This window comes from Vipera berus (genome assembly GCF_964194415.1).
Source record: "Vipera berus genome assembly, chromosome: 5".
NCBI classification, from domain to species: Eukaryota; Metazoa; Chordata; class Lepidosauria; order Squamata; family Viperidae; genus Vipera; species Vipera berus.
This window is the reverse complement of record NC_138207.1, coordinates 83575720-83589652: the sequence shown is the minus strand read 5'-3', so window position 1 is coordinate 83589652 and position 13933 is coordinate 83575720. Positions and strand designations below refer to the sequence as shown.

Genomic DNA, 13933 nt, shown 5'->3' with positions numbered 1-13933 from the left:
CCTGACGGGAAGACACTCTATCCATACATTGCTACTTCTCATACTGGAAGTGCCTACCTGGATTCTTTTCTTCCCTTGCAATATATGGCCTCATCATGAGACCATTCTATTTTACATGCCAAAATGATTCTCTTTTCAGTTCAGAAGATGAATATTTGTTAGTGCAATGTGATAATTACCTTAGGGCCAGCAGATCCTGGAAGTCCAGGTGTTCCTGGTAGGCCTGTCTCACCCACTTCACCCTAAACAAAAGATGCAAGAAAATGTAACAACAGCAACAATAACAATATCATCATCATCATCATCATCATCATCATCATCATCATCATCATCTGCCATATATCACCCCAGACTTAACCATTGTCTATAACAGGGGTGTCAAACTGCCAGCCCATGGACTGGATGCATCATAGCAAAACCGTGCCCACCCCATTGTCAGCAATGGCAAAAAAGTCACGATACATCACAACATGTCATGTGATGTTGCGGGTTTGACACCCCTGGTCTATAAGAAAGACAAAAAAGTCTGGATAATGTACGTGGCAGTACTTGGAGACAGCGAAATAAAAGAGGAAAAACAGGAGAACACCACAAAATACAAAGGCCTGCAAATAGAAATAGAATGACTGTGGCAAAAGAAAACAAAGACAGTCCCAATAGAAGTAGGCGCCTTGGTTGCAATCCCAAAACAACTGGAGCACCACTTGAACATCATCAGCATTGACAAAATCACCACCAGTCAATTGCAAAAGGCAGGTTTACTTGGAACAGCTTACATCCTGTGACAATACCCTCAACACCATCAAACAACATCTCCCTACCCCAGGTTCTTGAAAAGGACTCAGTAGGTAGATAAAATTGCCAAATCCAGTTTAAACACCTGGCTGACTGTGCAACGAACAATAACAGCAGCAACAACGATAACGAAGAAGAATTGAACAATGCTTAGAAAGCATAGTCAAGCTACGCTCTCAGTCGCCAAACTGGTTATGGATCCCTCCTTTTCAAATGAATACTTGTCAGCCTTACTATCTGAATCTTCAGGTTATGCTGTAATCTTGCACAGGAAGCATTAGTTCCCCCCCACTTTGTATGAGCATGTTAATGCAAAACGCAGCAGGGAGGAAATGGTCTTGCTTGAGTAGGTTTTATATGTTCCTTATAAACCTCTTTTAAAGCAAAGTTACCTTCTGGTTTCGGAACGATGCACACAATAGACCACTAGAAGAGATACGTTTGCATTTGACATTGGGAAGTCGTCCTTCCCAAAGTAACTTTCCTTTCCCTGTTCTGAAAGAACCTCCTTCTCAGTGAGGATCAACCCCAACCTTCCAATCATTCTTTTCTCTCAATAATAGAAAGCCAATATAAGTTGTGTAATCAGAAGTCAACATGGGTTTGTTAAAAACAGATCATGCCAATCAAATCTTATTGCATTCTTTTGTGGACAAAGTGACTAAATTAATCAGACCAGAGAAATGCTGTGGACATAATTTACTTGGACTTCAGCAAGGCATTTGATAAAGTTAGACCACAATCTATTTCTTGATCAGATAGAAAAAATGTGTGTTAGGCAGCATCGCCACCAGATGGACTCGTAACTGAGTGAGCAGCCACACTCTGTGTGTAGCCCTCAATGGAACTACATAAGGGAATACAAGGGGAATTTACCAAATCTGCAATGACACCAAGCTGGCAGGAATAGCCAACACTCTAGAAGATAGATTCAAGATCCAGAAGGATCTCAACAGATTTGAACCCGGGGCCCTATCTAACAAAATTAAATTCAATGGTTAAAGCTCATTGGGTGAGCCAGTCACTCTATCTCAGGCCTCACAGGGTTGTTGTTGTTGTTGTTGTTGTGGGGGGAAAAGGAAGGAGAAACCATTGTGTTTGCTGCCTTGAGATTCTGAATGAAAAGTGGCGTATAAATCTAATGTAATAAAATAAGAAAGACATCCTAGGACTTTCTTCTTATAGGTCAAAATAAATATCTTCTTCTACTGATTACAAATTCAGACCTATGAATTGCTTCCTATACTGTAAGAAGACAGCTCTTTCACTGATGCACACCCACACAACCGCAGATCAGTGACTTGCTTAATTCTCCTGAGAGCTGTGAAGCCACTAAGTATTGCATAGTCAGCTAATGAAGAAAACATCATTGTCATTGGAAAAGAGGCCATAAATAGTGCACACAGATGTGAAAAGATGGATCTGGGCCATAGAGACTATGATTTTCACCTCTTTCCAGAAAGCCAGCTCTTTGATTTATGCAGATTTCAAGAGAAGTCTGCCAAGTGTTAATATTTTAGCCAAATAATGTATACAAACTTACACAATATGCATAACTGCGGACTGCTAAGAGTATTAATTCCTGTTTATACAATTATCCATTGAATTGCTCTCTTTTATTAGCATTCTATCCTTTCATTGCCTGAAATGAATTTGTCTCTTTAGTCTGAAGAAAAGAAGAAACAGGAGTGACATGATTAGCAGTATTCCAGTATTTGAGGGGCTGCCACAAAGAAGAGGGCATCAAGTTATTCTCCAAAGCACCAGAGGGCAGGCAGGACAAGAAACAATGGTTGGAAACTGATCAAAGGGAGAAGCAACCTGGAATTAAGGAGAAACTTCCCAACAGTCAGGACAATTAACCAGTGGAACAGCTTGCCTCCAGAAATTGTGGGCACTCCATCACTGGAGATTTTTAAGAAGAGACTAGATAGTTATTTGTCTGAAATGGTATAGGTTCTCCTGCTCGAGCAGGGGGCTGGACTGGAAGACCTCCAAGGTCCCTTCCAGATTCTATTCTATTCTATTCTATTCTATTCTATTCTATTCTATTCTATTCTATTCTATTCTATTCTATTCTATTCTATTCTATTCTATTCTATTCTATTCTATTCTATTCTATTCTATTCTATTCTATTCTATTCTTCTCCTCAGTTACATGCTGGCTTTACACCTTACAGAAATCCACCCTCTGTCATATTTTGATTAGTTTCTAGACTACCAAATACAGGCTACAAAATCTATATGACCCTAGAATTTTCTGTATCTTTAATGGTCATACAGATGTATGCAGCCCAGTCCTATAGTATAAATCTCATATTTATATCTGTAAAATAACAACAACAGGGTGTTAACTCAAAAGAAGGAGTCTTGATAACAACAGTCTCCAGATTAAATTATTCTACACTCTATAAGTGTAGAATAGCAATATGGTATAGACTAGTATTCAGAGTTCTGTACCATTATTACTGTAATTAAATTCCCCCCCTTAAAACAACACTCATCATAAAATTTTAGAATTTAGCCCTAGGAGCCGAACAGTAAATTTAATAGCTGGATTTCAGAATTATTGCAACATGACTTTAGTATGAGCTCCTGCCACAATCTATGTGATAAATTCACTTGAACTTACAGTATAATAAAAGTCAACCATCAAAATAAAATTGTTCATAGTAAATGAAGCAGAAAAATAACTACCAATATGCTATGAAAGAATTGAGAAGAATTAACAGCTAAATGAGCTTCTTGATTTACTGTGGGTGCAAATGCTTTTAATGGGATATAAAACCAGTCTTTGTAGGACTATGTTATCTGTAATTCTAATTCCTACAGTTCTAGGCCCTTGCCACTCTTAGTCAAAGATGCTCACAGTAAGAAGTTAAGTATGGCTAGGAAAATGCTTAGATATCTATGCATAAGATGAAGAATGGTGTATCATATTCCGAGGTGGCTCTGGATCACTTTAATGAATTTAAAATATGCCTACTTTCTAATTCAATTTTTATATTGTTCATACCTTCCTTCCATGGTATCCTTGAGGTCCAGGGTCACCCTATAAATTCAAGTCAAAAGAAGAAGAAAAATGAGTGAATAGAGCTATCTGGAGACTCGAACCAAAACATTTTTGTAAAAAGAAAATGAACACAAATCAAGATTCTGAATAAGATACTGAATTAGCTGAGAATTAGACCACCAGAGAGTATTCATGTCTTAAGAAAATAACTATGATATTTATACTTAAGGGCCATTTTACCCTTTAAGATCCACATGAATTTGGTTGCTAAGAAGAATTGTCCTTAGATGGGAAAGATGGTGCCATGTAGCAGAAGGAGAAATATATGGAAACAAGCAAACAAAAGAATAGTTAGATTTTGATGGCCAATTTCTCTGTGTCCTAACAAAAGACTTCTGTGTAAGCTCGCTACCTGGTATCTTATTAAACTTCTCTCCACATGTTTGAATATTGAAAGTCAGTTATGTTTTTCAAAATGTGTTTTAGTCAATTCATTTCACACAATTAAATATCATTAAGAACTGGATCCAGTGTACAAATAATCCACAGCCCAGTTTCTAAGATCATATGTTTGGGAATCAGGAAAATTAAAGTCTAAGACACAGGGGAATGTTCATACAGCTGGTTAATTTTAGAACTGGATTTTTTTTAAAAAAAATTTTTTAATTGCAAACATTTTCCTTGCTCTGCTGAGAAGCACTTTACAGTTAGGTCTGATCTAGTCTTGGCAACTGGATTTCTAGCCATGTTTTGTCTATTGCAATTTTCATGTACAAAGCACTGAAATTTCAGAAGACTCTGCTAAGATCTAATATTTATTTCAAGGTATTTTACTCACCTTTGGTCCAGGAAGTCCTGGCAAACCCTGAAGATAAAGGAACATGAGATCATTGAAGTAGGAAAAATGGGTAAAGGACCTTAGATCTGGGATAAGATCTGCCTTTCCTTTAGTTGTACTTACACATCACCATGGTTTGCATTGGCTGAATTAATGAAGTTTAATGAAATGCTTTTCATTGGAGAGATGGATTTGAATCTACTTGGTCAGATTTCAAGGATGCATTTGAATCTCTATTCTTTAGCAATCCCTATACCCTTTGTAATTATTCATTCCAGCTGTGGGATTTCTTTGCTGCTCCTCTATCATTTTCCTCCCTGTACTTTTCAGATTGGAACACGGAAGACAGTAAACTGCCTCAGGTTGCACCAGAGCCCTGGTTTATTACAGGGAGTCCTTGACCCGTACCAGTCCGGTTTCAGGCCCGGCTACAGCACAGAAACGGCATTGGTCACACTGGTTGATGATCTCTGGCGGGCCCAGGACAGGGGCTGCTCCTCTGTCCTGGTCCTACTTGACCTCTCAGCGGCTTTTGATACCATCGACCATGGTAACTTGCTGCGACGGCTCGAGGGGTTGGGAGTGGGAGGCACTGTTTTACAGTGGTTCTCCTCCTACCTCTCGGGCCGTTCGCAGTTTGTATCAGCAGGGGGACAGAGATCTACCATGAGGCCCCTCACTTGTGGGGTGCCTCAGGGGTTGGTTCTCTCCCCCCTCCTGTTTAACATCTATATGAAGCCGCTGGGTGAAATAATCCGTGGCTTTGGGGTGAGGTATCACCAATATGCGGATGATACCCAGCTGTTCGTCTCCACCCCTAGCCAACCCAGTGATGCCCTTGATGTGATGTCCTGGTCATCTAACGGCCGTGACCAGGGGGGCCTTTGCACAGGTTTGCCTAGTGCGCCAGTTGCGCCCCTTTCTGGACTGAGATGCCCTATGCACGGTTACCCATGCCCTCGTCACTTCTCGCCTGGATTACTGCAATGCTCTTTACATGGGGCTGCCCTTGAAGTGCACCCATAGGCTTCAGCTGGTGCAAAATGCGGCTGTGCGGGTGCTTATGGGAGTATCTCGATACTCCCATGTTACACCATTCCTCCGCGAGCTGCATTGCCTTCCGGTTACCCTCCGGGTGCTATTCAAGGTGCTGATAATAACCTTTAAAGCCCTACATGGCTTAGGCCCGGGGTACTTGCGAGACCACCTGCTGCCATTATCAACCTCCCATCGCCCGGTTTGCTCCCACAGTGTTGGCCTCCTCAGGGTGCCATCGGCCAGGCAATGCTGTCTGGTGACCACCAGGGGGAGAGCCTTCTCTGTGGGCACGCCGTCCCTCTGGAATGAACTGCCTCCGGAGCTGCGGACGGCCCCTGACCTTCGGTCTTTCCACCGTGACCTGAAGACTTGGTTATTCCAACAAGCGGGTCTGGACTGACTTTATTTTTAAATTTGGCTTTTATTGAGTTAAATTGTCATGTATCTAATTCTTTTTTAAATTTTGTATTCCATGTTTCTTAAATTTTTTGTTGTGAGAAACATTTAAGACTCCCTGAGTCCTTAGGGAGAAGGGCGGCATATAAATTCAATAAATCTAATCTAATCTAACCTAGAATATGATTTTTGTCTGATGAATAAACTTTGCAGTGGAATTCATCTCTTAATCCATGCAACTCCTGAAATTCAACATGCATCCCATATTCTTCTCAGGCTCTGAGAAAATAATTTTTATGCACTCAAATGCAAGAAAAAAAGATTAAATGGCTACCTTTCCATCCTTGCCAGGTTCTCCGGTTTTCCCCTATGGGAACACACAAAAAACAAATCTTTCTGAGATACCACAGGTACTGTAAATTTGAGCAGACCATCGAAGAGATTTGAAGAGTTTCTTAACTTAACAGTTGGCTTGGGAGTGAAATGAGTTCAAATCAGAGAGCGGCTACTGTAATGTATTGGGATTTTATTTGAACTGTTTTCAGGTGTCTTTTGAACGCTGCTTAAGGTTGCTCAATTGGTGTGTCTGTGTAACGGTCGCTGACTAAGCCAGACTTGTTGTCTCCAAGAAGATCATTGGATGATTTGGGGTGGGAATGGATTCCTTTAAACCTATTGGTTGCCGCCTAGTGGCCAACCGTATAAGTAGCTGCGCAGAAGCCTCTGATTCAGTTCTGTTCCTGTTTGCCTCAATAAAGCAATGTTCCTGTTTGAAACCTCTCGTCTCACATCCTGCCTCAAAAGAACTCACTACACAACAGTTACCTCACCCTGTCCTTTCAATAGATAGGAGCAAGGAAATTGGCAGTCTTGTGCAGCCATCTCACAGCAGAATAACAGCATAACAGTATAGCAGAGTTGGAAGGGGCTTTGGAGGTCTTCTAGTCCAACCTCCTGCTCAAGTAGGAGACCCTATCGGACAAATGGTTGCCCAATCTCTTCTTAAAAACTTCCAGATGATATCAAAGGGCTTTGATGCATCCTCAGAAACTAGTCAGACACAGAGGTAAAAGGTAATTCAGAGGTTCTTGGAGAGGGGGAGATCCAGATAGACATGTAAGACACTTACAGCTGGGCCAGTTGGTCCTGGAGTCCCGGGTGGTCCTGGGGGCCCAGGTAGCCCTGGAGGCCCTTGGATGCCTGCCTGTCCTTGTTCACCCTGAGGTTCATTGAGAAGAACATTACTATAAACACAGCTAAATAACATGGGGGCACAAATAACAACCTAAGCCAAGGAACACAGGTAAAGCGAAGCAAGGTCTTGTTAGAAAGTCTCTGAAGGGGGTTTCCAAAACACAGGCAAAGAGTAACTGTGGATAGGGCTGGTGGTGCATTCCCACATTTTTTTAAAAGCTTCCATTACAATAGGATGGATGGGAAGCCGAGGGCAAATATCAAACACCATCCAATAAAGTGTGATACCTTAATTTGGATTTTTGCTATATCTAGTGCTAAAATCCACATCACATGGATTGTTCTTTTTGAAGAGGAAAGGATCCTTCCAGAGGATCAAAAGTGAAGAAAAGAGAAGGAGAATGAAATTTTTTTGTAGGTATGCATTTGAAGCATCTTAGTGGCAAAATCTACTTGGGAAACTAAGAGGCGATACTCCTACTGTGTCCTTTGAATTCCATCTTTTGATCATGCGGTATTTTATGCCATGGCAAAATGCTGACATGAGGCCATCTTCAACGGGGCCAAACAGCATATTAAATTCACGTGCAATGGAGCCAAACATTTTTTTAATATAGCTCCAATCAATGGCTAAAAATAGCCTATGAGGACTAGTGAGGGTGGTGTTTAGTTTCTGACTTATTCCTTCATCCAGTGGGATTCCAGATGGGTCCTGGAAGGCCAGTCCTGACCATCGTTACCCATAAGCATGTCATAATGTTACTGTAACAAGAGGCTTTGCATGAATGGGCATCTTGCTTATACAAGCCCTCTGGCTGAGTTGAACCTACATCTACCAAAGCACGTAGAACATTATCCTCAATGATGAGGATGAAGTGCATTCTGCTATGGAGACTTCTATCTACCAAAGAATGCTATTCCTGGGCAGCTGAGATGGTACATGACTTATTAGACGTCCACATATGAAATCTCTGCAAGACCCAATTCTGCTATTATTACAATTGTCTCTAAAGTCAGTGATGGTTCAGTAGACGTGGGCAAGTATGAAATTTGTTTATACTTTTGTGAAATAATTGTGTTATCCGCTATCCTATTAGAGTAACGTTCCCCACAATAAATAGTTTAAGGCTGCAATTTGGTTCCCACTTAATTAGGTCTAAGGACTGAATGCAAGGACACCCGTCTGGAATAGTCATTTGAATAATTAATGGGACATGCAGCTCTAAACATCTATTGAACAGTCACTGGAAAGCCATGGTTATTTTAGGCTATGTACTTGCATCTCCAAGCATATATAGAAGCAGTAGTCGTGTTCTTCCCATTTTCCTATCTCTGCAGAATGTTGATCTAAAAAGCTGATCAAATATACTTTGTATAACTGACTGAACTATGGATAGTGAACTATGTTTGTTTAGTAGTCTGTGTTGTAAAACAGATCAGTTCCAATACAATCAAATTAAATCTTTCTTTTTTTAAAAAAAAATGCATTATATTCTTCCTCTGTGATATTCTTTCTTCTAAGACCTCATGTGGTCTTACAACCCCTTCAAGACCAGTAAGCACCAAACGTGTTCATGCTTAGCTGCTAAACTAAGCGTGCAAATGCATTAAAACCTGATCTGTCCATCTTGTGAGATGGGGGACATGACTGAATCTTTGCTTTTTCTAGTTTTAATGAAACCCTCTCCTAGGGAAGACGGGAAGCTGATTAATTACCCGTTTCGGAAATGAACAGACCAGGAGTAGGAGGAAAAGGCGGAGGATACCTGGAAGGTGCGTCTCTTTATGACTGGGGGCGGAGCCAGTCGCACTGAATTGAGAAGAGGCAACAGCTGAAGACCGAGCCAGAAGGTCACAGGGAAAGGCCAAAGGTCACAAGGCAAAAGATGTCAGTAGGGCATCAAAAGTCAAACAGAGCAGCCAGGGAAGAAAATGGAAACAGGGGAAAAAGTAAAATAACTAAAGGAAGGAATAAAAGCAAGTCTGAGTTCATCAATATCAAGGAAGGGGTAATGGAAAAAGCATTGTCATCGGGCACCTCGTAGCAAGCCTCTCAGCCAATCTGCTTCTATTTTCCATTTTACTTCCACAACATGAATGTTGCTGAAGCAGCTGTAAATTATTTTAACTTCACTCTTCACAATTTAGAGGGGAGGTGTCCAACCTTGGCAACTTTAGGACTTGTGGACCTCAACTCCCAGAATTCCCTAGCCAGCCATGTCTGTTCCATGCTGGCTCGGGAGTTCTGGGAGATGAATTTCACAAGTCTTAAAGTAGCCAAGGTTGGACATCCCTGATTTAGAGTATTCTAATTTCTACTCACATAATCTGGAAAATTTATAATGAATTCACCAGTACATTCAGCCAAGTTACGCTGCAGTACAACATAGATTCCATAATTCTTTCTCAAGTCTAGCAAGAACACTGCTGCTCTTAAGATGTGTCTGGCCACTTTATCTGTACTTTCCTATTTTAATTATATATACCTCTCTTTGGAAGAGAACATCTGTAACTCAGATTGAACTACATAGTTCTTGGTGCTCTTCAAGCTTAGTTGTTTATAGATGTTTTGCTACCCAAGTAGATAACAGCAATGTGAGTGAGTACAAACTCTACCCTTATTCAGACTGATGGTGTTACCTAGTTGGGTAATGAATGTCTGCAAGCAAACAAACTCAGAGAATACTTTCTTTGCTTATTAACAAAGATGTCCTTCTTAACAGTTTTGGAGCTTTCTTTCATCAGATATGCCTCTTTTTCTTAGTAGTCAATATGTTCTTACGATATTGATCGAAGCAACAGGAGCCTTGGACGGCAAGCTCCAAGTGCCAGCATTTGGAATTTAACATAAAAAAATAAAATAGGCAGAATTGGTGCAAAGAACATGGAAAGGGCTCAAGTATAATTCCTCAAACCTCAATCAATTCCATGAACGAAGCTGCAAAATTGCACCATCCAATCCATATAGCAATCCCTTAAATACAACGATTCACTCAAAATATAGATAAAAAATGTTTCTGTTTAATCAGTGAGAATGAACCTCTCTTTTTAGCAGCTGAGGAGGAAATGAAAGACAATGCAAAGCACCTCTTTTCAGCAAAGGTTCAAACTTTAACCCATAGAAGAGATTACTTTTGAAGCAGATCCTGAAAGGTTACATAAAATGAAATTCACATACGGCCTATTGCCTATAGAACACAATTAATCCATTCTACTAATGAGTCAAAAGTTACCAAAGGTTCTGGTAGGATGCAGTCACATTAACTGGATCCAGATTTACTCTTTTAAAAATTCAAAGTCTCCACCCACTTCCTCCAGAACGAGCTAGTAGTTCATGAGCTCTTGCACAAGCTGGCAAAATAGCATTACATCATAAACTCCTTTTCCATTGGCCAAGAAGAAAACAATTGATGCATTTTGGCCATTGTAGCCAGTAATTTAGAGATGTGTTCAGTCAGTGGTGGGATTCAGCCGGTTCGCACCAGTTCGGCAGAACCGGTAGCTAATTTTTTGTTGCCCAGGACCAGAATGGACTTCCGGAAGTGGCATCCACACAGAGAACCGGTTGTTCACGCATTTGAATCCCACCACCGTGTTCAGTGCTTCTAGGCCCTGGCAATGAGTTCTGTAATGGAGAGATTTGCTTTTTCAGCTGTTATTTCTCTCCAGCTCTTTGGAAGATTAAGTTGCCAAGGGTTAAAAGACTGGTTTTAGGTGTTCATAGTTGAGATAGAATTATTTGACTGTTTGGGTGAAATTTAATACCCTGCAGGTTAATTATTTGTTAACTGACTTTTTAAAATATTCCTATAAGCTTTTTTTTCCCTTGGGAACCCAGCTAAACAAATTATTTCACTTTTTCTCTTGCTAGACTTGATAAGAGCTACTGGAGTAGCCACTTCATGGTTTTCTACTCTCTCCAGCAATCCAAAGACATCATCTGGTCTGTCCCAAATTACGTACTACTACAATAATTGTACTAATTATTAACATTAAGATTTCATTTCTACAATGAAAGTCACCCTGTTTTCACCAATATAAATGCCAGAAGAATCAAATCTCGTCACGGCTCAAGTCCATTCCTGAAAATATCATTTTTTGGTTTAGAGGTGTGCCCGCAGGTTTCCCATGACAACAGCTGTAGACACATTTCTACTCATGTCTAAAGTCACTTGCTCTTCAGGGCAAGTCAAGTTCCAGTCTTGTTGCAAACTGAAATGTCTTTGCAATATTGCAGCCTGCAGTCCGGTTAAAAATAGAGAACATGTTGTGGTAATATATTGGAAGGGCAATTTTGGATTGAGAAGGCCACAATTAGAAGCAGATCCAAGGCCAGAGTGGGATTCACAAGTGAATAACAGAAACAAAATTGATCCTTGGAGTTCATAAAATGAAGTGAATAAGCCAAACTGGAGTTTGCATGATTATGTGTTACATGTAAGGCACTAAATTTAAGCACAAGTTGTGGTGCTGCTGAGGCCTTGAAGTGCTGTTAGTTTCAAGGATGTAAACTGGACCAAGATCTTCTTACTGTCATTATGTCTCAATCTTTGCTTGATTATATCGTTTCCAGTAAAAAGAGATTCTGTCCGGAGAATTATTTATTTTTCATTTATAAATATGAATATCTGCATATTTATTTTCTAAAGGTGTGAAGTAAAACTTTGTGGGTGAGAAGATAACTTTAAAAATTTTCCCATTTCGTGTTTGGCACTCAGTTTCACAAGCCTGCCATTACTGGGAAAGGCAAATTTTGAGAAGCCATTTGTAAGAAAATTTAAAAACAGCAGTGCTGAAAGGCTGATGTGTGACAGGAGCTCCTCTACTTTGTACAAAAATACTGAATTCATGCCAAATAAAAGTTTGGAGGAAATCAGGACAGTTGAGGTGGTTGCTGGTCTCTCACAGAGATATCAAAATAAAACATCAAAGTCTCACAAGATAGCCACAACCAGTGCTTTTTTTGTAAAAAAAAAAAAGGTGTCAGAACTCACACATGTCATACAACCCGCCTTGCCTACCCTACAAGGTTCCATCCAAAAAAGGTGCTGGAACTCCGTTCTGAGCGTTCTATGACAAAAAAAGCCCTGGCCACAACAGATCATTTTCTGGAATTCTCATTTAAATCTCAGAAGATTTTTTGCCATTCTTGCTCACAATCTTATGTAAATTCAGGTGAGAAAATCAAACCAAATAAAATCCAAAACCAAAATTAACATAAATTAACTTTTATTTTGACGTCCTGCATTGACCATCTGCATTTCCAGCTTACAGGGTGATCTAGAAAATTCTAGTTATGCTGTAAGGCCATAAAACAAAAGTTGGGAGCAGCTGCTCTGGACTGATGACCCTGAAATTCCTACTGGTATTATCAGAAATTGCTGGTTACAATGCAGAGAATGCCTCATTTGTCTATAGCGAAAGCCTCGGTAAGGAGGTATGTCTATAAGGCATGGATTTAGATGTCCATTTTGACAATATGACCTCCCTGATTATCCACAGACATGTTACAAAATGTTTGGCATTGTTCAGGGCATGCAATATCCTTTTTTGTTGTTTTTGCAACAGGACTGGCAAAGGTTAAACAATTTCTTTCTCACAAACCTTCAATGCAAGGATGTGATTGGAACGCAGAGCTGCAAGTGTGGTGCTTAGATATTCCTAGGGGGCGGGGACAGTGGAAATACACAATGGGGTCAATTCAATTCATCGTATCATCAAAATCATAAAACCAATGTGGTTTTAGGTAGTTCAAACAACAGTTTGGTTTGAAAACTCCACCCAGATGTTATGCTTGTATCTGTTGTGGGATTTTTTTTTTACCTGTTTTGGTCACCTCATCATTAAGATAGCATTAAATTTCCAGTTCTTACTTTGCTGACGGTAAAGAGAGGAACATCCAATAACATCCATTCATATATCATTAAAGGTTGCCACTAATACTGCAATCAGACTTCAGACAACTATTACTCAAACTATATAAGAGGAGAAGTTGAACATTCCTTCATTATTATTTCCCCCCCCCCCTCTCTCTCTCTCTCTCTCTCTCTCTCTCTCTCAAGGCAAGAAATATATTTGCTATTAAAATCCGTATCATGCAGACTGTTGCTTTTTGACTAATATTGATTATTAAGAAATCAGTTGTGATATTGGAAATTATGGCCTTTCAAATGTGTTTAACTCCCATAATGTCTAGTCATCGTAGCCTATATATTTTGGAAATTAAAGTCTAGCATATTTAGAGTGCACCAGATGAGGAAAAACTTCCGCCAAAATTTGCAACCCAATAAATGATTTTTTTTTAATATTATTACCTGAAAATTAAATGAAATTAAAAATATTTTTATGACTTAAAACTTTTGGGAGGGATTTAAGAATATTTTTGGCAATAATCTGTTACAAGCAACAACACAGCCTTCCTTCTGATTAGCTTTTTAAGTCAAATTCTCAAATTATGCTTGTTGCAATCCCTATGTTTTAGGACAGGGGTCTTCAAACTTGGCCCTTTTATGACTTGTGGACTTTAACTTCCAGAATCCCTCAGCCAAGCATGCTGGCTGAGGAATTCTGGGAGTTGAAGTCCACAAGTCATAAAAGGGCCAAGTTTGGCATGCTGGCTGAGGAATTCTGGGAGTTGAAGTCCACAAGTCATAAAAGGG

At 39.9% G+C, this 13933-nt stretch overlaps 1 protein-coding gene across 1 annotated transcript in view; it reads right to left on the bottom strand.

Moving 5' to 3' along the window:
• COL13A1 (collagen type XIII alpha 1 chain) overlaps positions 1-13933 on the bottom strand; it is a gene marked incomplete at its 3' end in the record, with an annotated part of 191256 nt that overhangs the window by 61077 nt on the left and 116246 nt on the right. Inside the window, exons 13-18 of the mRNA XM_081329311.1 lie at positions 9041-9106; positions 7210-7299; positions 6415-6447; positions 4647-4673; positions 3812-3847; positions 180-242 (exon numbers count right to left, since the gene is read on the bottom strand). Of these exons, the coding sequence (XP_081185437.1) occupies positions 180-242; positions 3812-3847; positions 4647-4673; positions 6415-6447; positions 7210-7299; positions 9041-9106 (315 nt within the window). The remainder of the gene's footprint in view (positions 1-179; positions 243-3811; positions 3848-4646; positions 4674-6414; positions 6448-7209; positions 7300-9040; positions 9107-13933) is intronic.